The sequence below is a fragment of the Bubalus kerabau genome, chromosome 12 (genome assembly GCF_029407905.1).
Source record: "Bubalus kerabau isolate K-KA32 ecotype Philippines breed swamp buffalo chromosome 12, PCC_UOA_SB_1v2, whole genome shotgun sequence".
In the NCBI taxonomy this organism is placed as follows: Eukaryota; Metazoa; Chordata; class Mammalia; order Artiodactyla; family Bovidae; genus Bubalus; species Bubalus kerabau.
In genome coordinates, this window is record NC_073635.1 from 88076279 (window position 1) to 88098355 (window position 22077).

Below are 22077 nucleotides of genomic sequence, written 5' to 3' on the forward strand. Positions count from 1 at the left end.
TTGTCCATTTCTGACTTGTTAACGATAGATTTTCATCTAATTAAATAATTCAAATTCATCTCTTTTTTTATTTGAAGTGTTTTCCAGTTTTTCAACTCTGTCACTCAACATTAAATGGAGTGGGAAAACAGTTTTTTCTCTCTTTCTTTCTGGCAGAATTACCTTAACCTCACCACTGCCTTAAGAGTAATGTAGGACAGGATGAAAATTACAAGCCAAAATTCTAGAGTCTGTTGTGGAATTCCAGCACCCTCCTCACGTGTGCCGAAGCTGACGTCTATGTACACTGCTTTCTTCCCATTTCAGTTTCCTGAAAAGAGTTTTCCTTTAGTTTCAGAAGCGCTGCAAACGTGAGCATTTTAACAGCTGGCCTTACAGAGGGCTCAGCGCAGCTCAGAGCTGTGTAAATTAGACAGACTTCAGGGTGTGATGGATGCTGGGCCACATGAGGCGTGTGTGTGTTGGTGTGTGTGTGCATGTCCGTGTGCAGGCTGGCGGGCACAGAAACAGATTCTCGTCTGAATACATTGCTATGGTTGGTGAGTTTTTTTTGCTCCTTTTAAGTGAACCGTATCATCTTTTAATAATAGTTTCACAGTCATGTGGTCTGTAAACTTTTGACATGTAATTGAAACTGGAACATCCAGCTGTGAGGACAGTTGATTGGGAAGTAGAATTGATCTTACCTGGTTTTTCCTCAGGTCAAGCTGATGCCTCCCGCTCCCAATGATGACCTGGCGACGCTCAGCGAGCTCACAGACAGCAGCCTGCTTTATGAAATTCAGAAGCGCTTTGGGAACAATCAGATTTACGTAAGTGCCCTTGAAATTGCCTTTTGCATGGCTTTGTCTTGCTGTGTATATTCACCCTTCCGTGCTGCTAATATTACAAGGAGAGGGCTCTTTGTTACTTAGGGTCATGCCGATAGCTTAAGGTGGATTTCTCAGGGTTCAGGTCAATTCTTCTGATTCAGGTATGAGGCGGTTTCAGCAATGACCCACACTTCAGCGTGGTTAAAGTTGTCTACCTGAGGGTAGACAACTTTCTGTCGTCAGGTTTGCTGGAGGAGAAGATCCTGCTTAGAACCCGCAGGATCTGCAGGTCAGTTATAAAAATGCTGCTTGTTTCATCTGCTTTAACTCGGCCACTCAGATCTGGAAAAGGAAGCCAGAGAGGAAAAGCTAAGTGAGCCTTGAGGGCTTGCCTCTGTCTGCATGAAAAAAGATACTGTTTTTCCAAATTATCAAGAAATGTCTTTGTTGAGTAAGTAATTTATACACATATCTCTGATAATAAGATACAGATATCTGACTTAGATGACAAACAGCACGGAGGATTGATTTGCTTGGTTCTACTCTGGTTTATATGTGTTATTTCTTCCAGTACGTGGATCGGTTTTGGCAGTATGTAATCTCAGACTCTCTTTCTCTCTCTCATTGATTTCATTAAATTCAACTCAGAGCAATTCAATCAGAAGGTCTACAGGGAAATCTGATCATGCACATGTCTGCTATCCCTTTTGGATTACACTCTTTTTTTTTTTTTTTTCCCCTCCTCCACTGAGCAATTGATTAAGTAATTTTCATGTAAATGTGAAATCTGAGATTTCTTTACAAGTAATAAATTGTCAGGTGCTGATTAACCTATGAAAATTCAGGGCAGCATCTTAAAACTTGGATAAATTGCCTGCCACTGTAAATACACTTAAAACTAAATACTTCTATCAGAATTAATGGAATTGAGTCATCAGCATGAAGAGGCAGAGCCTGATTACTTTGGTCTCTGCTGCTGCCTTGCCACTTGTGTGGTTTGTGCCATTGTCTCTCTTTCCATAATGTCTTGCTGATTCTTCTTCCTGTTAACTTCTTAGTCACATTATCAGTAGACCACTGAAGTTTTTATTTTATACTGGAGTAGAGCCGATGAGCAAGGTTGTGACGGTTTCAGGCGCACAATGAAGGGACTCAGCCATCCGTATGCGCGTATCCATTCTCCTCCAAACCCCCTCCCATCCAGGCTGCCCCATGACATTGAGCAGAGTTCCGTGTGCTACAGGGCAGATGCTTGTTCGTTATCCATTTTGAATCTAGCAGTGTGTACAAACTCCCTCCTTCCTTCATCCTTCCCCCCGCTAACCATAAGTTTGTTCTCTAAATCTGTGTTGAATGGTTCTGATTTCCTTTCTTTCGTTCATGCCTTTCAAGTGGCTTTTTCTCCCAAATAACATTTAGTCCACAGCTTCCCTGGTGGCTCAGCTGGTAAAGAATCCGCCTGCAGTGAGGGAGACCTGGGTTCGATCCCTGGGTGGGGAAGATCCCCAGAGTCGGACACACCTGAGTGACCTTCACGTCCTCTGCCTCCCCGTGTTCACCACCCTCGTCGTCCTGGCCCCAGCAGCCTCCTGCCTTCCTAGAGGAAACTTCACCCCTTTTCAGTCTGATCTCACAAGGAACTAGGGCCATTTTTGTGAAGCAAAAATGTAATCTCAAAACTCTCAGCTGTAGAACTTTTCGGTAGTTTGTCATTTTTCGTGGAAGGATGGCCACATGTCCTTATTCCCTGTCTGGCCCCTAAACACGATCATTGGTGATTCCTAGTCACTGCCCTCCTTCCTGCATCTGGGACTCCCCTTAGAATTTTTCCCTGGAGTTCTCTTTCTCCTTCCATGAAGTGCAAAGCTTTATAAACTCCCTCTCGGTACTTTTTCAGTCTCTAAGTAAACCTTCCCAGGGCTTCCAGATTAAGTTACTGTGGACCATCTTTCTTTGGCTTTCTGCACACACCACTAAGTGGGAGCCAAATAATGGCTTTCATGTTTCTCTTTGAAACCCTGATAGATCCTTACCTTTTCTGCCTTGTTTGATAATATATGTGTGCGTGCTAAGTCATTTCAGTTGTTTCCAAGTCTGCAATATGGACCATGGCCCGCCAGGCTCCTCTGTCCACGGGATTCTCCAGGCAAGAATACTGGAGTGGGTGGCTGTGCCCTCCTCCAGGGCATCTTCCCGACCCAGGCATCGAACTGGTGTCCTGCACTGGCAGGCAGATTCTTTACCATTAGCGCCACCTGAGAAGCCCCATTTGATGATATAGGGGCTGTTAATTTAAAAATTTGGCTGGAAGTCAGCATATTAGACATTTCTGTGCTGTTTCTGATCCTTGCAGAAAGCTGTTTTATCATTAAAATTAGTGTTTTATCATTAAGCAAGTTATTACCGCATGCGTAATTACTTTGTATAGATTAAGAAAGTTCTGTTATATTAGTAGTTTTCAAAGTTATTATTATTTTTAATCAAGAGTGGGAATTGACTATTATTAAATGCTTTTTGCATTTATTGAGGTAATCATATAAATTTTATTCTTGACTTCTTAGTAATACAAATTATAAGAGTTGATTTCTGATATGAAGCCAACCTTGAATTACTAGAATAAAGCCTCTTTGGTTGAAATTTATTATTTGTTGAATGTATTATTGGATTCAGTTTGTATTTTTCTCATTATTTTAGCATGTGTTTTAGTGAAGGAAAACAGCCTATAATTTTCTTTCAATATATTTGTTTTTAATACTAAGTTTACGCAGACCTCTTAAAATGAAGTGATTCATATTCCCTCTTCTGCTACTTTCTGGAATAATTTGTATGAAGTTTGTTTATTTTTACATCAGTGTTGGCAAGAATTCCCTGGTGAATTCTTAGTTTTCTTTGCGGGAAGGTTTTAGACCTAGATTCAATTTTTTACCGAAAATCTAGTTAGAGTTCTGACATCTTATTGCATTTGTTTTGGTAAGATTGTGGATTATCGTCCACATCATCTAAATATCCCTCTTCATCTGTTCCCACGTCAGTGGGATCTGTAGTGATGTCTTACTTGGCATATTGGTGGTCTGTTTCCTCTTCTTTCCTCAGTCGGTCTTGTTAGGACACCAGGTTTTTATTTGACTTTTCCAATGATTGCCTTTTGGCTTTAGTTTATTTACTCCTTGGCTTTTGTTTACTAATTCCATTCATTTCTGCTCATATGTTGGTTACTTATTTCTGATAATTTCATGTAATTTGATGAGTTCCTAGAAACAGATACTTAGATCATTACCTGCCTATATTCTTTTTTAACATACATTTCAGGCAATAATTTCATATCGAGTATATCTTTAGTAGCATCTCACATGTTATGATATATCATAATTAAAACGTTTTCTTATTTGCATTATGATTTCTCTTTTTGACTCATAGGTTATTTGCAAAATGTATAATCACCACTCTTTTGGTGATTTTCTAGCTATCCATGGTTAATTTGCATCATAATCCATGATCAGAGAATGCACTTTATGTGACTCAAACCCTTTAAACGTACTGGAACTGGCTGGTGTTCAATTTAAATGAACATACATTGTGCAGTTCTTGGTAATAGTGTTCAATGCGAGTTAATTATTCTACTTGGTAATTATTTATTTCAAAATTTCATCCATGTATTCAATTAATTACTTACGACAGTCATTTCACTTGTTGCATGTTCAATGGGACAAGCTTATTGGTTTAATTTTATGTGAATTTGACTTTTTATTTACAAACTTTTAAAACAATTCACAAAATGTTAAAGTGTGATTTTTATTTATTCTCTATAGTTTTCTCAGTGATTTTAAAATTATACAATATTTAACTTTAAAAGTGCTATTTATGTGGTCCAATAACAATTTCTATCCTTTCCATTTAATAGACTTTTATTGGGGACATCCTCCTGCTGGTTAATCCATTCAAGGAGATTCCAATTTATTCCACCGTGGTGAGTATAAAATTTAAAATGTCCTTTAATGATGTAGAGTAACCACTTATTAGACATACCTATTGTGTCAAATGATTAAGAAGAAAAAGCAAAACTGGGAGTAAAATCAAGCTTCTCAGAAAATTCTGCCCTGAGTGGTTACAGAATAGTGACTTTATTTTTTTCTGAGAACATATTGAAAAGAAATGTTATTCTATCAAAAGAGTCCCTTGCAATTGTCATGTGTGGTTCTTATGACTGTGGTCCCTAGGCAGACTTCTAAAATCAAATATTGTATTAACTCTGTGTTCCCATGCATTTTTGACTAGTTCAAGGTCAGTTGGTTTAGAATTCTTCTCTGAACACTTTCAGAAGAGCCCTGTGATGTGTAGGTAATTGGATCAGACAGGACGGTGCTGCCTTTACACATTTTCCGAGCCTTTCCAGCTTTAATCATGAGAGTCAAAATTAAAAGAGAAACTGCTTTTGAAAAAGTATTCCAGGCAACTGAAAGCACAGTATGATTTTTGCCAAGTGTTTTGGGATCAAAATGCCATCGTGGGAACTCTGTTTCTTGTGCAACCACGGGCTGCCTCCAGTGTGAAGCAGAATCCTTGGTGGGGGAGCAGGAGATGAAAGGAGGAAGCCTGTGTTCTTGAAGCAAGGATGCCCTTTAGATGCTGGAGGTGGGGTGGAGGCAGGGAGGGAAAGAGAGAGGGAGAGAGACAATCCCAACGAATCAACCAAGAATTAGCACAGAAATACTTCTTGGGTAAAACAGGGTCCCTCACTGCCCGACCCTCCTCTCTTCTTAGCAAAAGTCAGTTCCACTGCTGCTTTAAAGCTGCCTTGAAACCTGCCCACTCTCCTCATCCCACCCAGCCCAACCCCAGTCCCATCCCTGGGCTGTCTGCAGATGTATGGAAGTAGGATTGACTAGGGCAAAAGGAATTACCCGTATTATTTTGGGGGTTATAGGTGAAGATGAAGGAGGAGGAGAAGGTTTGGGAGGAAGGAGAGGAGGACACGGGCATACTGCTGTGTATAAAATAGATGCCAGAAGCAATAAAGACCCACCGTGTGGAAGAGGGAACGCCACAACACTCTGTACCGAGCTGTGTGGGATCAAGTGATTGAGTGAAAGTCGCTCAGTCGCGTCCGACTCCTTGCGACCCCATGAACTGCAGGACGCCAGGCCTCCCTATCCATCACCAACTCCCGGAGCTTATTCAAACTCATGTCCATCATGTCGGTGATGCCATCCAACCATCTCATCCTCTGTCGTCCCCTTCTCCTCCTGCCTCCAATCCCTCTCAGCATCAGAGTCTTTTCCAATGAGTCAGCTCTTCACATCAGGTGGCCAAAATATTGGAGTTTCAGCTTCAACATCAGTCTTTCCAATGAACACCCAGGACTGATCTCCTTTAGGATGGACTGGTTGGATCCCTTTGCCATCCAAGGGACTCTCAAGAGCCTTCTCCAACACCACAGCTCAAAACCATCAGTTCTTCGGTGCTCAGCTTTCTTTATAGTCCAGCTCTAACATCCATACATGACCATAGCTGGAAAAACCATAGCCTTGACCAGACGGAGCCACCATTAGAGATGTTTAAAATGTGCCGAGAAGGGCATCATTGCGCAAATGGTTTGTGTTTACAAGTGAGACTCAAGATTAGAGATTTATGTGCTTTTGTATATTGGAAATGTATCAGTGTCTTCATGGGGGAAAGGATCGTGAATCCTTTTGACAGAGATGCCGGCCCTGTTCTCCAGGTCTCTGAGCTGTACCTGAGCAGCACGGGGCAGCCGAACCCCTCCCTGCCGCCTCACATTTTCTGCTGCGCGGAGAGAGCCTTCCACCAGCTTTTCCAGGAGCGGAGACCTCAGTGTTTCATCCTCAGGTGAGCCCTCCACCTGCCCCAGCCCCAGGCTCGGCTCTGCCCCGGGAGCTTGGCAGTAAACCTGTCCACATTTCCTCTGCTTTTCGTTTACTGACTTCCTCATTGGTTTGTGTCCCTGTAAGTCTTTGCAGTGGGTACACTTGACTCACTACAGAGGAGAAACATCTTTGTTATTACAAATGGCCCTGGGTGTGGCTGGATCAGTTTCAACAAACTTAGCCTGAAGCTCAGTTCATTTTGAAGATTTACATCTTAGAACCAGTGCACCTTGCTTTCAAACCTTAGAAAACACGGGGAAAGCAATGCACGCGGGACTAGTATTCTACCTTTCTCCAAAATGTGGTGCTGAGCGAGACACCGTGCAGCAGCCTGCAGAGGTGAAATTTCCCAGCTGCTTCTAGGCATTTACCTTGGCTCATGTCACCAAAATTATACACCCAAAGTCATTTTTATTGGAATGCTATGGCAGTGTTAGCTCCTAAATGTCAAGATGCTCAGGAGGGTCATTTACATTGGAGCGAAAAAAAAAAAGTGTATCGCAAGAAGTAAGGGTGAAATGTGAGTGTGTACTGATAGAGAATTAAAGAAATATTTCGGTATCAAAGTACAATCTGCGTTGAGAATTATGTTGTATATCAGGCTAGACCTCCATGAGAGGGGGACATCCATGAATACCCCTGTCTTTGCATAGTTATCCTCAATAGCATCAGTTGAAGACTGAACATGTAAATAAAGCTTTGCACAGCCTGAGTCAGAGCGAGATCGAAGAGTGAAGAGGGAACCCTGGAAAGAATCCAAGTAACATTAAATCTGTAAATAAGCACTTCTGTATATACTTCTGTATTATTAACCCCATCAGAATCCCATGGAAGGTCAGATCAGCGTGTTGCAGACTTCGGTCATGTGGTTTTCAAAATAGCTGCAAGTGGCTGTTTCTATACCTGCTTTGAAGGGTCCCCCGGTGGGGGTTAGGGGACCCTGGCATTCTTGAGCCAAGACATGCTGCTTTTATCTGCTTTATCTATTGGGTTTCCTGGTCTTGCTTAGACAAAAAGGGAAACTTAAAAAAAAAAGGGGGAGATGGCAAGGCGTGTGTAGTCGTGTTGACAGTGATAACAACCAATGTTTTTGAGAGTTGCTGATGTCAGCCCCTCTGCTAGGTGCCGTCCACGCGTTATCTTGTCCATTGATTTAGTGATCTTGTAGGATGCATGTTACTATGACCAGTGTTATTGCTGTTATTTTATGTGTCAAGGGCTGAGTGTTAGAAGGGTTAGATCCTTAGTCCGGGGTCTCCCTGGGATGTGAGTCCAACAGTCTGGCTCCTGAGCCTGAGTGCCCCCTGCCCACACTCACAGCCATGCTCATCCACTGCCGCTCACCTCAGGGGGCTTTCGGAGGTCCCCCCAGCCTCCCCTAAAATGACCATCACAAATCCACAGCCTTAACTAAATTCTCACTGAATGCACTTAATTCTTGTCAAAAACTTTGGTTCTTAGCGAAGTTCTGAAGAGCCAATGATGTCTTTTGGGGACCTGCCAATTACAGAGCTCCCAATGCCAAGCATGTTCCATCAGTGAAGAAATCTGCTTGTTTCTACATGCCCTTGCTCATGGGATTGTTTTTCTATCAATAGTAAGATTTGTTAATTTTCCACAGAACTAGTATTCCTTTGGGACATCTTTAAAGGCTAATGATGCCATGTATCAACTCGTTACTCAGAAAAAAAAAAAAAAAAAAAAAAACATTTTTTTTCATTCAAGGGTCAAGAAATGAGGAGCACATCAGTGACCACAGGGATCTGGTGATGCTCAGTAGAGGTGTTTTCTTTCTTCTTTCAAGACTGGTGTTTGTACTGATGTGTAGCTTCCCTTGATTGTCTTCCCTACCGTGCGGCTTTCTGCATTTACACTAATGAGCGAACCAAGTGGGAAAGTCAAACGATGGCATGTTCTCGCTGAAAGTCGGCATGTCATTTGCTTACCTTCTTTGTGTCTGAGAATTACTGTCTGGTTCCTTTTTTACTATATTTGCCAAAACAGTAAGCGTATATTTTTTCTGTCTTATTTTAGTGGAGAAAGAGGATCTGGAAAGTCTGAAGCCAGCAAGCAGATAATGAGACACCTCACCTGCAGGTCTGGCTCCAGCAGGCCTATATTCGATTCCAAATTTAAGCATGTAAGTCACTGGTTTCAGTTAGAGACTATGGTGGGATCGGAAAAATCTGATTGCAAATAGAAGGGGAGGAATCTTAATAGGCTTTAAGTTGAACCATAGGACTACCCTGGTGGCTCAGATGGTAAAGAATCGGCCTGCAATGTAGGAGACCTGGGTTCCATCCCTGGGTTGGGAAGATCCCCTGGAGAAGGGAAAGTATTCTTGCCTGGAGAATCCCACAGAGGAGCCTGGTGGGCTAAAGTCCATGGAGTCACAAAGAGTTGGACATGACTGAGTGATTTTGAGTTCACTTCAACTATAAGTTGGTCAAAATTTGTGAAAATAAAGGAAAAAAGATGGAGGCTCTGTGCAAATGAATATTGTTGAAGTTAAGGTTTGTTTTCTTGTATGTATTTTAATATATTGTGGACATACTCTTTTGTATTCACTCAGAACAGTTGAACTGAAAATATGTAATATAATTAGAGTTGATTACTTTTACTGATAAAGAGACAGTTTGGGGAGTAGATAGGATATATCTGTGGGGATTGACCAGATAAGCATCTTTTGTAGGGAATCACTGAGAGCTGATTGAGAGCCTATTGGCAGCTCAGAGAGGGGTCCAATTTCACATAGTAAAATTCAGTGTATTCAAGGAGACACCTGAAGTAGTCTGATTCTCTTGTCTTCACACTATTCTAGCAAGTTCTGTTAGCATGTTTATCAGATTATAAGGAGAAGCTCTTCTCAGTTTTTCACTTTACAAAAAACATACGATAAATCCCTCTGCAGTGTATCTGTGGTATCATATGTGTTCCTTCATGACGTTAATTCACAGCCATTTATTATGCTTGATCTGTACACTAGGCACATGCATAATTCTACAGCACAGCTCAAAGTAATCTCACATTTTGGGCCGACCTGGGAAAAGCAGTGTGGCTTTGAGTCCTGTCACTATAGACATGGCTTGTGTTTCCCTTGGCAACTTCAAAACTGCTGAGGTCAGCTAGGAGAGCAGTTGTTTCTAGTCCCTGTATTTGAACTTCAAGCTGTGGAAACAGGGACTTTCCACGGCAGTAGGTTTATTGGAACATGAAGTTCATGTTTTGGGAAAAAACACAATTGCCTGGGACTTTTCTTCACTAATTCTGGTCCAAATGAGTTTCAACTTTAAGACATTCAATCCCATTTAAGTTCCTTAAATCAACATTTATTGAGCAACTCTTTGTACAGAGCAGAGTGATGGGGTCGCCCTGATTAAGCCATTATCTTTTATTGAGGAGGGTACAAGTCTTTACATTTAGAAAGGCCAATTGGTTACCTACTACCATAATAATAGGGCACAGCTTTTAATGGCAGAACTACGAACAGTTTATAGAAAAAAATTCCAATATAAATAGGAACAAATCATGCCAATAAAATGTGAATCAGTGAATACTGAGGAAATACATGTTTCCCTTTGCCTGTATTTTTATTTAAAGTTTTATTATGACACAGTCTTCTTATTATTTTGTTTTAAAGTTGAGTAGCAGAACATCCCATGGAAGGAGGAGCCTGGTGGGCTGCAGTCCATGGGGTCGAGAAGAGTCGGACACGACTGAGCGACTTCACTTTCACTTTTCACTTTCATGCATTGGAGAAGGAAATGGCAACCCGCTCCAGTGTTCTTGCCTGGAGAATCCCAGGGACGGGGGAGCCTGGTGGGCTTCCGTCTATGGGGTCGCACAGAGTCGGACACGACTGAAGCGACTTAGCAGCAGCAGCAGTAGCAGAGCAGAATCAATTTGCTTTTTTTTTTTTTGCAGTGTTTCTCTTAACACATTTGTTTGGTGCCACCTATTGGCCAGGAGGATGATAAAAGATTAAACAACACCACTCATTGCTTCAGTTCACGCTTGAATCATGGGTCAGCCGTGCACAGTGAAGACATGCATATGTTTATATTTTGCTCAGCGGCTCTCGTCACTTGTACATCTTTACTGTTATTCTGTTACCGTGACTAAACACACCGACCCAAGACACCACTCAGGTTTTAATCCCAGCTCCACTATGTATAAGTTTTCAATCTTGGGAAATTTTCTAGATTTGTCAGTTTCCTTTTCTATAAAATGGAGACTCTCGTTGTGATGATTAAAAGATGTAATAAACACATACATGCATATACAGTCATACATACGTATGTATGTATGTATTTACAGTTATATATAATTTTACACATAATGACATACATGTACAGATATACATATAAATGTACATTCATGTATGCGTATATATAATTGTGTGTGTGTGTGTGTATATATATATATATGGTTCCTGGCACATAGTCAGTACAATATAATGTGCAATATAATTGTTCTCTACTATTATTAACAAAAGCAAAATTAAATTCTGCTGTTTGTTGAATACTTACCATGTTACAGGCACCAAGCTGAACACTTCGTACACTGGACTCTGATCATCACTGAGTTGTTCTATTTAGAATAAAACAAATGAGGTTTGGAAATTTATAAAACTTGCTCAAGGTTATAGCATTTGTCATTATCAGAGTTGGAGTCTGAGGGCAGGTGTCTCTTATTCCAAGGCACATGCACTGAATTATTTACCCTATAAGGAAATGGCAACCCACTCCAGTGTTCTTGCCTGGAGAATCCCAGGGAGGGGGGAGCCTGGTGGGCTGCCGTCTATGGGGTCGCACAGAGTCGGACATGACTGAAGCGACTTAGCAGCAGCAGCAGCAGCATACTTCCTTTCTAGGAGCATGTCATTAATTACTTTTTATATTCATTTTCTGTTATAAAAAAATCCGTGTATTAGCATATACAATGCCAATGTACGCTATGCTGTGCTATGCTAAGTCACTTCAGTCGTGTCCGACTCTGTGTGACCCCATAGATGGCAGCCCACCAGGCTCCCCTGTCCCTGGGATTCTCCAGGCAAGAACACTGGAGTGGGGTGCCATGTCCTTCTCCAATGCATGAAAGTGAAAAGTGAAAGTGAAGTTGCTCAGTTGCTCAGTGACCCCATGGACTGCAGCCTACCAGGCTCCCCCGTCTCTGGGATTCTCCAGGCAAGAACACTGGAGTGGGCTGCCATTTCCTTCTCCAATGCATGAAAGTGAAAAGTGAAAGTGGAGTCGCTCAGTCGTGTCCAACTCTTCTCGACCCCATGGACTGCAGCCTACCAGGCTCCTCCGTCCATGGGATTTTCCAGGCAAGAGTACTGGAGTGGGGTGCCATTGCCTTCTCCAATGCCAATGTAACTAGAAGCCAAAAAACACTTTAAAAATTTTATTCGATTCTTTTTTATGAGTCTTAAAACGATTATTTGAAGGAACTACTGTAAAGGTTTAAATGTGATATAATTACAGTATAATCTTGCTATATATTTATTTCATATTAAGTTGCTGGGAAAAAGGCAAAATATAGGACCTTCATAAGTATTCTTTCAAATTACTTTTCAGAAATATTTCTGCTATTACCACTAACAATGCACTCTTGTGATCTTTAAATTTAGGTTATTATAAAGAGACCTAAATCACAGAGTTTGTGTAAGGATTCATTGTTTCTCTCCAAAAGTTCAAACTTCAAAAACAGACATTTTCATATATTTCACTGTTTGCCCAACATTTATTTAGTACTTAGACCTCTGATTAGAATTAATGTTGTTTTGCAATCTGTCACAATATAAAATACTTCCAGGAGAATTGAATGCCTTAGTTGAGCAGTATCCAGAAAGTTAAAGAGGAGCTGCAAAATTTTAAAATTTAGAATAAAATTCTTATACTGTCATCAGAAATTGTAACCACCACCCAGTGTATCAATAAGGTGTTATTGTGGCCCTCTTGTGGCTGATGGAGGAACTGCATGTAGCTTGTCAGCACCTTAAAGATGGCTTCCCTGCTGGTGCAGTGGGAAAGAATCCACCTGCCCATGCAGGAGACACAAGAGACGGGGCTTCGATACCTGAGTCGGGAAGATCCCATGCAGGAGGGTATGGCAACCTACTCAGTATTCTTGCTTGGAGAATCCCATGGAACCGAGAAGCCTGGTGGGCTACAGACCATGGGGTCACAAAGAGTTGGTTACAACTGAGCATGCATGCATATCTTGAAAGATCAGAAAAATACTTTTGAACCTTCCAGCTTTTCATTCTTTTGGAAGAACTGATTGGTCATCTTCATCATCACGGTTCAGTTCAGTCACTCAGTCGTGTCCGACTCTTTGTGACCCCATGGACTGCAGCACGCCAGGCCTCCCTGTCCATCACCAACTCCAGGAGTTTACTCAAACCCATGTCCATCGAGTCGGTGATGCATTCAAACCATCTCATCCTCTGTCGTCCCCTTCTCCTCCTGCCCCCAATCCCTCCTAGCATCAGGGCCTTTTTCAATGAGTCAGTTCTTAGCATCAGGTGGCCAAAGTATTGGAGTTTCAGCTTTAGCATCAGTCCTTCCAATGAACACCCAGGACTGATCTCCTTTAGGATGGTCTGGTTGGACCTCCTTGTAGTCCAAGGGACTCTCAAGAGTCTTCTCCAACACCACAGTCTAAAAGCATCAATTCTTCAGCGCTCAGCTTTCTTCACAGTCCAACTCTCACATCCATACATGACCACTGGAAAAACCATAACCTTGACTAGATGGACCTTTGTTGGCAAAGTAATGTCTCTGCTTTTTAATATGCTGTCTAGCTTGGTCATCAGAGAAGGCGATGGCACCCCACTCCAGTGCTCCTGCCTGGGAAATCCCATGGACCGAGGAGCCTGGAAGGCACAGTCCATGGGGTCTCTGAGGGTCGGAAACGACTGAGGGACCTCACTTTCACTTTTCACTTTCATGCATTGGAGAAGGAAATGGCAGCCCACTCCAGTGTTCTTGCCTGGACAATCCCAGAGACGGGGGAGCCTAGTGGGCTGCCGTCTATGGGGTCGCACAGACTCGGACCAACTGAAGTGACTTAGCAGCTAGGATGGTCATAACTTTCCTTTCAAGGAGTAAGCGTCTTTTAATTTCATGGCTGCAGTCACCATCTGTAGTGATTTTGGAGCCCAGAAAAAATAAAGTCTGACACTGTTTCCACTGTTTCCCCATCTATTTGCCATGAAGTGATGGAACCAGATACCATGATCTTAGTTTTCTCAATGTTGAGTTTTAAGCCAACTTTTTCACTCTCGTCTTTCACTTTCATCAAGAGGCTCTTTAGTTTTTCACTTTCTGCCATAAGGGTGGCGTCATCTGCGTATCTGAGGATATTGATATTTCTCCCGGCAATCTTGATTCCAGCTCGTGCTTCTTCCAGTCCAGCATTTCTCATGATGTACTCTGCATATAAGTTAAATAAGCAGGGTGACTATATACAGCCTTGACATTCTCCTTTTCCTATTTGGAACCAGTCTGTTGTTCCATGTCCAATTCGAACTGTTGCTTCCTGACCTGCATACAGATTTCTCAAGAGGCAGGTCATGTGGTCTGGTATTCCCATCTCTTTCAGAATTTTCCACAGTTGATTGTGATCCACACAGTCAAAGGCTTTGGCATTGTCAATAAAGCAGAAATAGATGTTTTTCTGGAACTCTCTTGCTTTTTCGATGATCCAGCAGATGTCGGCAATTTGATCTCTGATTCCTCTGCCTTTTCTAAAACCAGCTTGAACATCTGGAAGTTCATGGTTCACATATTGTTGAAGCCTGGCTTGGAGAATATTGAGCATTTTCATTATCACGGGTACAATTAATTGTGAGAAAAGAATAGCATTAGTTCTATAGTCAATTTTTAAGGATATACATCAAGAGAGAATTTCAGAGGCCAGAGTTTTCTGAGGGTCTGTGGTAACAACACTTTAAAGCTGCAAACAGCTGTCTCTGCAGTAGCACCTTGCAATGAGACACACTGGGTCCAAGGCTTCATCTAGAATTCTAATTCCTGCTCCCGCGGGGAGAATGGTTGGCGTGGAGTGAAACCAGGGTGTGGGAGGGTGACCCAGGGGGTGGGTGCAGAATGGTACCTATACGCGGGTCAAAAAGCAGGTTGGAAACAGATGTGTAAGTGAATTTTTTATCTTTAAAAGAAATTCTGATCATTGCATATATTAACTCTTAATTCATCCTTCCAAAGCTACTGAAGCACTTTTACTCTTAAGTTAGAAAAAACCAACAGTACGTGCTGAGTTGTGTGTGTGTGTGAAGAGAATGCCATCCTCCACTTACCCTGAGAGAGTAGTGTGAGGAAGGTAGTCATGTGCTCTGTGCATCACTATCTTGTTACCACTAGTTACCCGTAGGGACGAAGGATGTTAACAGTTTGCACTTGAGGAAAGAGTGACCTTAAAAATGCAATATTGTGTTGTATGGGCAGTGGATGACCTCTTAGCTGATGGAATGTTCCTGTCTCTGCTATAATCATCCCATTTTATTTAAGCACATTATTAGCACAGTAACTGTTTCCCTTTTTCTACAGGTCATGAGCATCTTAGAAGCATTTGGACATGCCAGGACCACTCTTAATGACCTGTCCAGCTGCTTCATAAAGTATTTTGAGCTACAGTTCTGTGAGAGGAAAAAGCACTTAACTGGAGGTAAGTGTAAAATTAACAAGGAGGCCTCAGGAGCTACAAGAAGGGGCCAAAGACACCGAGCATGGCAGCAACAGTGACAGGTGTGTGTGTGCGTGTGTGTGCGTGTGTACGTGCGTGTGCATGCATACGTGTGTGCGTGTACGTGTGTGTGCGTACGCATGCGTGTGTGTGTGCATTGTTTGTATATAGTGTGTGTATAGTGTGCCAGCGTGCACATCCAGGGTGTCAAATTATGAGTTCTAAAATGATTGCAAATTGAAAACTATTCTGAAATGCAAGGTGAACCTTTTACAACAGTGTTTGTACAAACTGTATGATATGAAACCAAACCAAAAACAGCTGAAATGAATCACACTTGCCAAACAAACTAAAATAATCAAAATAAAATATAACTTGAGTATATAATTCCTTCATGCAACATACAGTGAAATCTATTTTTAAGAACAGTGAATCTGAATTTTAAAATGATTGAATTAAAACAAGTCAAAAAATCAAAATAATCACTCCACTAAACCAAACCAAACTTTCTGGTTTTATTTATATATTTAATATATATTTTAAACTAGGGGTTCCTGTTTAAAACCCAACTAATTTAAAATAAACATGATTTTATATCTTTCAAATCAAAAGAGAGTATATATGCAAATTAGTAACATAAATACAACTGTATATAGAGTGCCTGAATCTACCTGGAAGAAATATTAATTTTCAAAATTTTGTAACAGCGGTCGGCACGAAAACAATTGCTAATTGTAATGACCTTTTAAGTAGACCAGTTTTATTTGGCATTTCAAATTACCCTGTCGTCCTTTCAGGAAACGAAAGTCACTTCTGACCAAAGTTTAGAAACAAATAACCTGTGTTTTGTGCTTCCCAGGTGTCTCAATGATAAAGAATCCGCCTGCCAATAGCGGAGATGCTGTTTCCATACCTGGGTCGGGATCCCCTGGAGAAGGAGAAGGGAATGGCAACCCACTCCCTTCCCAGTATTCTTACCTGGGAAATCCCACGGACAGAGGAGCCCAGCAGGCTACCGTCCATGGGGTCACACCTAGTTGGACACAACTTAGCGACTAAAGAACAACAAGCCTGTATTTTACAGTCAGCGTATGTCTAAATCCCATTATGACTAAATGAAATTTGGTAAAAAAAAAAATGCATAAGAGGGGTAGGAAAAGATAATTTTAGCTGTTAAAGTTAGAGGTTTAAATTCTGCAATAGGAAAATTGTTTTGTTTTGTTTTTGATTTTTTAATCCATGGCTAAGAGCTCTACTTGAAGGTCTGCTATTTAGGAAAACCTCAGAGGACAAATGTCTTAAGCATCAGACTCTTGTTTTCACAGCTTTGCTTGTGACACCCCAGTCAGAACATCCCTCCAAGTGAAGGGATTGCTTCATTAGGAGCATTAATTCCTCCTGACCTTTTCAGGCACCAGGGATTGGAGCCACGGAAGCTGGGAGCTCGGGGGGTTCCAGAGGCCCCATGTTCCAGCCCCTTGTCACTCCAGGGGACCCAAAGATAAGCACCCAGTGTAATCAGGGAGCTTGTTAGAACTGCAGTCTCATAATCCACCCTGAACCTCAGGACTGGGAATCTTCAACAGGATTCCCTGGCAGTTCCGACAGACCCTGACATCTGAAAGCTGTGGTTCTAAGCCAACCCGACTACGGCCGGATGCGAGGGTTTCTACACGATTGCCTTGGAGGAGATGCAGCTTGTTCTTGAGTCAGTATTCCCTTGGCCAAGACGGAGACACACTCAGTGGCTTCTGACTGACGCATTGTTTAGTCTCTCAGTCCTGTCCGACTCTGCGACCCCACGGACGGAAGCCCGCCAGGCTCCTCTGTCCATGGGATTCTCTAGGCAAGAATACTGGAGTGGGTTGCCATTCCCTCCTCCAGAGGATCTTCCCGACCCAGGGATCGAACTTGGGTCTGCCGCGTTGCAGGCAGACTCTTTACCATCTGAGCCACCAGGGAAGTCCTTCTGACAGTCTTATCCATTCCTCACTTCATTTACTTTTTTTCTGGATAGAGTTTAACACGTCCTCTGCAGGCATGTTAGTTCAGAAAATTAGCGTATGCCATACAAAAAGCATACAGAAGCAGGCTTTCGAGGGGAGCCTTGTGTTACTGAGCCGGCAGCCCCGCAGAGCCGCCGCACAGACCGCCTCCCGGGCTGCAGGCTGTGACTCGGGGACGGTAAGTACTCCCGCAGGCGAACCGGAGGCACTCCCGGATGCTGGGATGCGCCCGGCGTAGGTGCTGAGCTGAGGGCATCGGTGTAGTCTCAGCCCGGCCTGCAGCTGAGCGCATCCTCTTAGGAACGTGCTGGTCCAGGCTCCCACGGGGCAGGGCGCCCGGCAGCTCCACTTGCCCTGTGGTTCTCCCCCATCCCCTTCTCCTGAGGATCACCCTTCATTCAGGTCCCATCGCCTGTGTTTGCTGGGCAGCCTCCTGCTGTGTTCTTTTAAAAATGTGGCAAATTGATTTTGAAGTGGTTATATATATATATATATATATATATATATTTTTAATTTGAAGAATAGTACAACTGCTAATAAATAAAGAAGCATAAAAAGTTGGTGCTTGTTGAGACTACACTAATAAATGTGTAATGCCTAGGACATGAGAGGTCGGGGGAGGCTAACGGGAGCAGTCTGTGGGCTCAGATCTTAGTTTTACTCTGTTTAAGAGGAAGACAAGGAATGTTCAGAGGATGCTTATTAGGAGAGTGAGAGTTCAAGGGCACTGTCTTTGGAGTGAACTTTGAAGAAACTTCTAAGTGTACACTGCAAAGCCGAAGACTTGAGTAAGATGTGACGAGTGGCATCAAATATTCACCCCCCACGGGGAGAGCGTCTTGAATACAAAGGCGGATTCTGTGTGCGGCAGAGAGTCGGCGAGGTTCCGGAGAAGGAGCCTGCTGGTGACTGCGCTGTGCTCTCTCCCACCCCAGGCAAACGTTCACGCAGGACGCGGAGCACGTGCTCACATGCTAAAGACGGTCCAAACTGCGATGCGGAGCTTGGACCAGAGGGTGCTACGGACCGTCCCCCTGTTCCGCGTTCTCTGGGTCCAGATATGTGCCCTGTGGTAACACTGATGAGCTCTTCCGATGCCGAGAAGAGTGGCTCGTCAGCACCGTTGCCTCCCGGTGCTGGCAGCACAGGGTACACAGCGTCGACAGGAGGAGACGAGGGCATCAGTGACCGGCAGCGGCTGTAACAAGGCACCACGCCCTGGCGGAGAGCTATCCTGCACAGTTCTGGAGGCTGCAAGCCCAGCATCCAGGCACAGCAGGGCTGAGCCACCTCGGGTTCTCGGGGGAGAGTCTGTCCTCGTTCTTCTGGCTGACACTTGACTTGTAGAGACATCGTCCTGCTCTGCTTTGTCACGGGGGTTCTTCCTGCGTCTCTTTTCTTCTTACCAAGACACCAGTCATGTTGGGTTAGGACCCATGCCACTCTGTCCATTTTATCGTTTTAAAAAACAGTTATTCTACGTTTTATTAGATGATTCTGTTTATACTGTTGTGTTGCGTGTTCACTTTGAAGTCAGTTGGAGTGCGTCCTGCTTTTCGAGGCCTGCAGGGTCGTCCGGGGGCTAAGACGTGTCTTTCTCACCCTTTCCCCCCAGCATATGTCGCTTTGTGCATTGCTGCATCCGCAGCGTCTAGCACCGCGTCTGGCAGAGTCAGGGGATAGTAGATACACGGTGAGCAAATGAATCAAGGGCGGAAGGAGGTTACAGAAGAAACACGAACAGAGGACAAGGACTAGAAAAGCTCTGGAGGAACACCGGGCTTCCCAGGTGGCGCAGTGATAAAGAATCCACCTGGCGATGCAGGAGACACAGGTTCGATCCCTCAGTCAGGAAGATCCCCAGAAGTAGGAAACGGCAACCCCCTCCAGTATTCTTGCCTGGAGAATCCTACGGACAGAGGAGCCTCTGCGGGCTGCAGTCCATGGGGTTGCACAGAGTCAGACACAACTTCACAGCTGAGCACGCACACAAAGGAATGTGAGCCCAGGATTGGCAGCTCTGAGTGTTTACAAGTCTTTGTTGGATTCCAAAGAGGGGCTGAAGCTGATGGTCGCACTCTGAGCTCAGATTCCACAAGTCCTGGGCCCAGGCTCAGTTCTACCTCTGTACCTATTTCTGTGACCTGGATCAAACCCCATAGAGGCTCTAGGCTTATTCGTAGGATGGAGAAGTTAGAGCTGAGACCAGGCAGAGCTTGGACGAGAATGGAGTGGAGTGAGTGTGAGATGCCAGGCCCGGAGAGGCTGCTGTGATCTGGAAACCCCGTGCTGCTCAGCATGGCCTTGTCTCAGCGTGAGAGCACCTGCCAGCACCCGCTTTCAGATGAAACCTCATGCCCAGGGTCACCCATCACAGGGCCCAGTGCTTAAGTGTTTTATTTTCTTTGTATGTGAGACATGATTCACCCCACAACAGAGACTAAGGGCAGATCTATTGTGTTTGTCTTTACTTTTCAAAATTATTTTCAGTCTAAGAAAAAGTATCGTCATCACCTCCAAAAACAGGCACTCTGTGAACACTTCAAGGAGCTGTAAGATCTGACTTTTGAGTTTTGAATAACTTCATCACCAAGAGCCCTTTTTATGAATGAAAAATATAAAAGGTATTAATTTAATTCACTTTACATGGTTTTTAAAGGGAGCTGAGTTATCAAATTAGTTCCAGGTAAAAGCCTTCTGAATTTTAAGCATTCACGAAAATAGTTAATCAAACAGGAGTAAGGTTTTTACACCTCAAATTAGGTAAAATATATGTAGGTTACAGGTTCATTTTGTGCTTTATAGAGTCAAACACAGCTCAGCAACTGAACAGCAATGTCCTTAAATTATGAACAAATATAATAGTTGTAATGATTTTATTGTTGTTGTTGTTCTTTAGTTGTTGTGTCCGACTCTTTGCAACTCCATGGGCTGCAGCACACCAGGCTCCCCTGTCCTTCACTGTCTCCTTGAGTTTGCTCAAACTCGTGTCCATTGAGTCGGTGATGCCATCCAACCACCCCATCCTCTGTCGTACCTTCTCCTCATGCCCTCCATCTTTCCCAGCATCAGGGTCTTTTCCAGTGAGTCAGCTCTTCACATGAGGTGGCCAAAGTATTGGAGTTTCAGCTTCAGTCTGTCCATTGAATATTCAGGGCTGATTTCCTTTAGGAGTGACTGGTTTGATCTCCTTGCAGTCCAAGGGACTCTTACGAGTTGTCTCCAGCACATAATTCGAAAGCATCAATTTTTTGACGCTCAGCCTTCTTTATGGTCCAGCTCTCACATCCGTATGTGATTTTATTATACTGGGAATGCTATCTTACTCATTTAAGGGTGACAGATGCTGTATGTTTCCTTTATTGATACTATTGCTGATATTTTGATATAATGCCAACTCCTTGATCAGGCGTTCAAACACAAATTGTAACATAAAAAATACAAGTCTCAGTTTTATGAACCATCTGCTACAGTGAAGTAAGGATTGTTTCTTAATTTGAAAAAATTTTAATCAATAAATAACATTCTAGCCTGACTTTTAGCCCAAGCTTCCCCCATCTGATTACTTATTTGACAGTATAACCTTTCTAGGTTGCCCAAACCCTTCTTCAGTCAGTGGCTCCCTTAACAGCAAGGGCACCTTCCTTCTTGAAGGAGAGGGAGCGTTCTCACCTCCATCTCCTTTCATCTTGATCAAAAATGCGTCCAGATCTGTAAGACGCTTTCACAGCGTATTATATATAATCTGCCAAGGTGTATATTGACATGTATGTTTTCAGTCGTGAAACTTTCTGGAAGATATGTTCACATAGAGTTCTGAAAATGTGGCGGATCACAGACGTATTTCCAGTCAAGACTATTTCTGACATGAAACACTTTTTAAAACATACACATCTTGAAACCTTGAGAAATAAGTAGGAACTTTCTGATCATGGTCACTTGCATGAATGAGTCAGAAACCTTTCTGGCTCCAAAACCTATCCTCTTCCTTCCAGTGTCATTTCAGGCACAGCAGAAAGTCCTGCACTTTCCCTGTTTGGAAGAATATTGGAGTTTCATGAAAATTTGAATTTTGGTTGTTTTGTGTTTTCTTCCATGTAAAAGCTTCTTCAAGATGGATTAAAAAAAAATCTACTGATCAGAATTCTGCTAATCCACAGTAATTTTATTCACTGCTGGAGATGAGCTAACTAGGATGATTACTAATTATTCCATTTTTTAAAGATGAAGTGTATTGATGTCGCTCTATGATGTGGAATTTGATTAGTTCGGAATGCTGCTTTAAATTAAGCTTGTGTGTTGGCTTGAACAAATGGGCATCAAGTCAGTCTTTTCTCTGAGGTTAGAAGCTTGATGATCAGAAGGATGAATGAAGGTCCTCCATTTCCACCTGAGATGTCTTTAGTTAGTGAATAGAAAACCACAGTAGGGACAACTCTTGACAGTTTATTTCCTAGGAGTGCAGATTTTAGCAGTTAGCTACTTCAGGATCAATACTATTAACAACAAATGGAACATGTTTTCAGCATTTTGCTTAAGAAAGAAAAGTAAAATTTAATAATTTAGACCTCAACTTGAAATTTACCAACTGATTCAATGCTTATGGAAAAATGGAAAAGAAATTATACCACCTCTTTCTAATTTTATCACTTTGGGGCTTTAATA

At 42.8% G+C, this 22077-nt stretch overlaps 1 protein-coding gene across 1 annotated transcript in view; it reads left to right on the plus strand.

Annotated features, from left to right (window-relative positions):
- Window positions 1-22077, plus strand: part of MYO16 (myosin XVI) — a 518261-nt gene that overhangs the window by 253855 nt on the left and 242329 nt on the right. The window contains exons 11-15 of the mRNA XM_055543007.1: window positions 702-812; window positions 4714-4779; window positions 6532-6659; window positions 8732-8837; window positions 15271-15388. Of these exons, the coding sequence (XP_055398982.1) occupies window positions 702-812; window positions 4714-4779; window positions 6532-6659; window positions 8732-8837; window positions 15271-15388 (529 nt within the window). The remainder of the gene's footprint in view (window positions 1-701; window positions 813-4713; window positions 4780-6531; window positions 6660-8731; window positions 8838-15270; window positions 15389-22077) is intronic.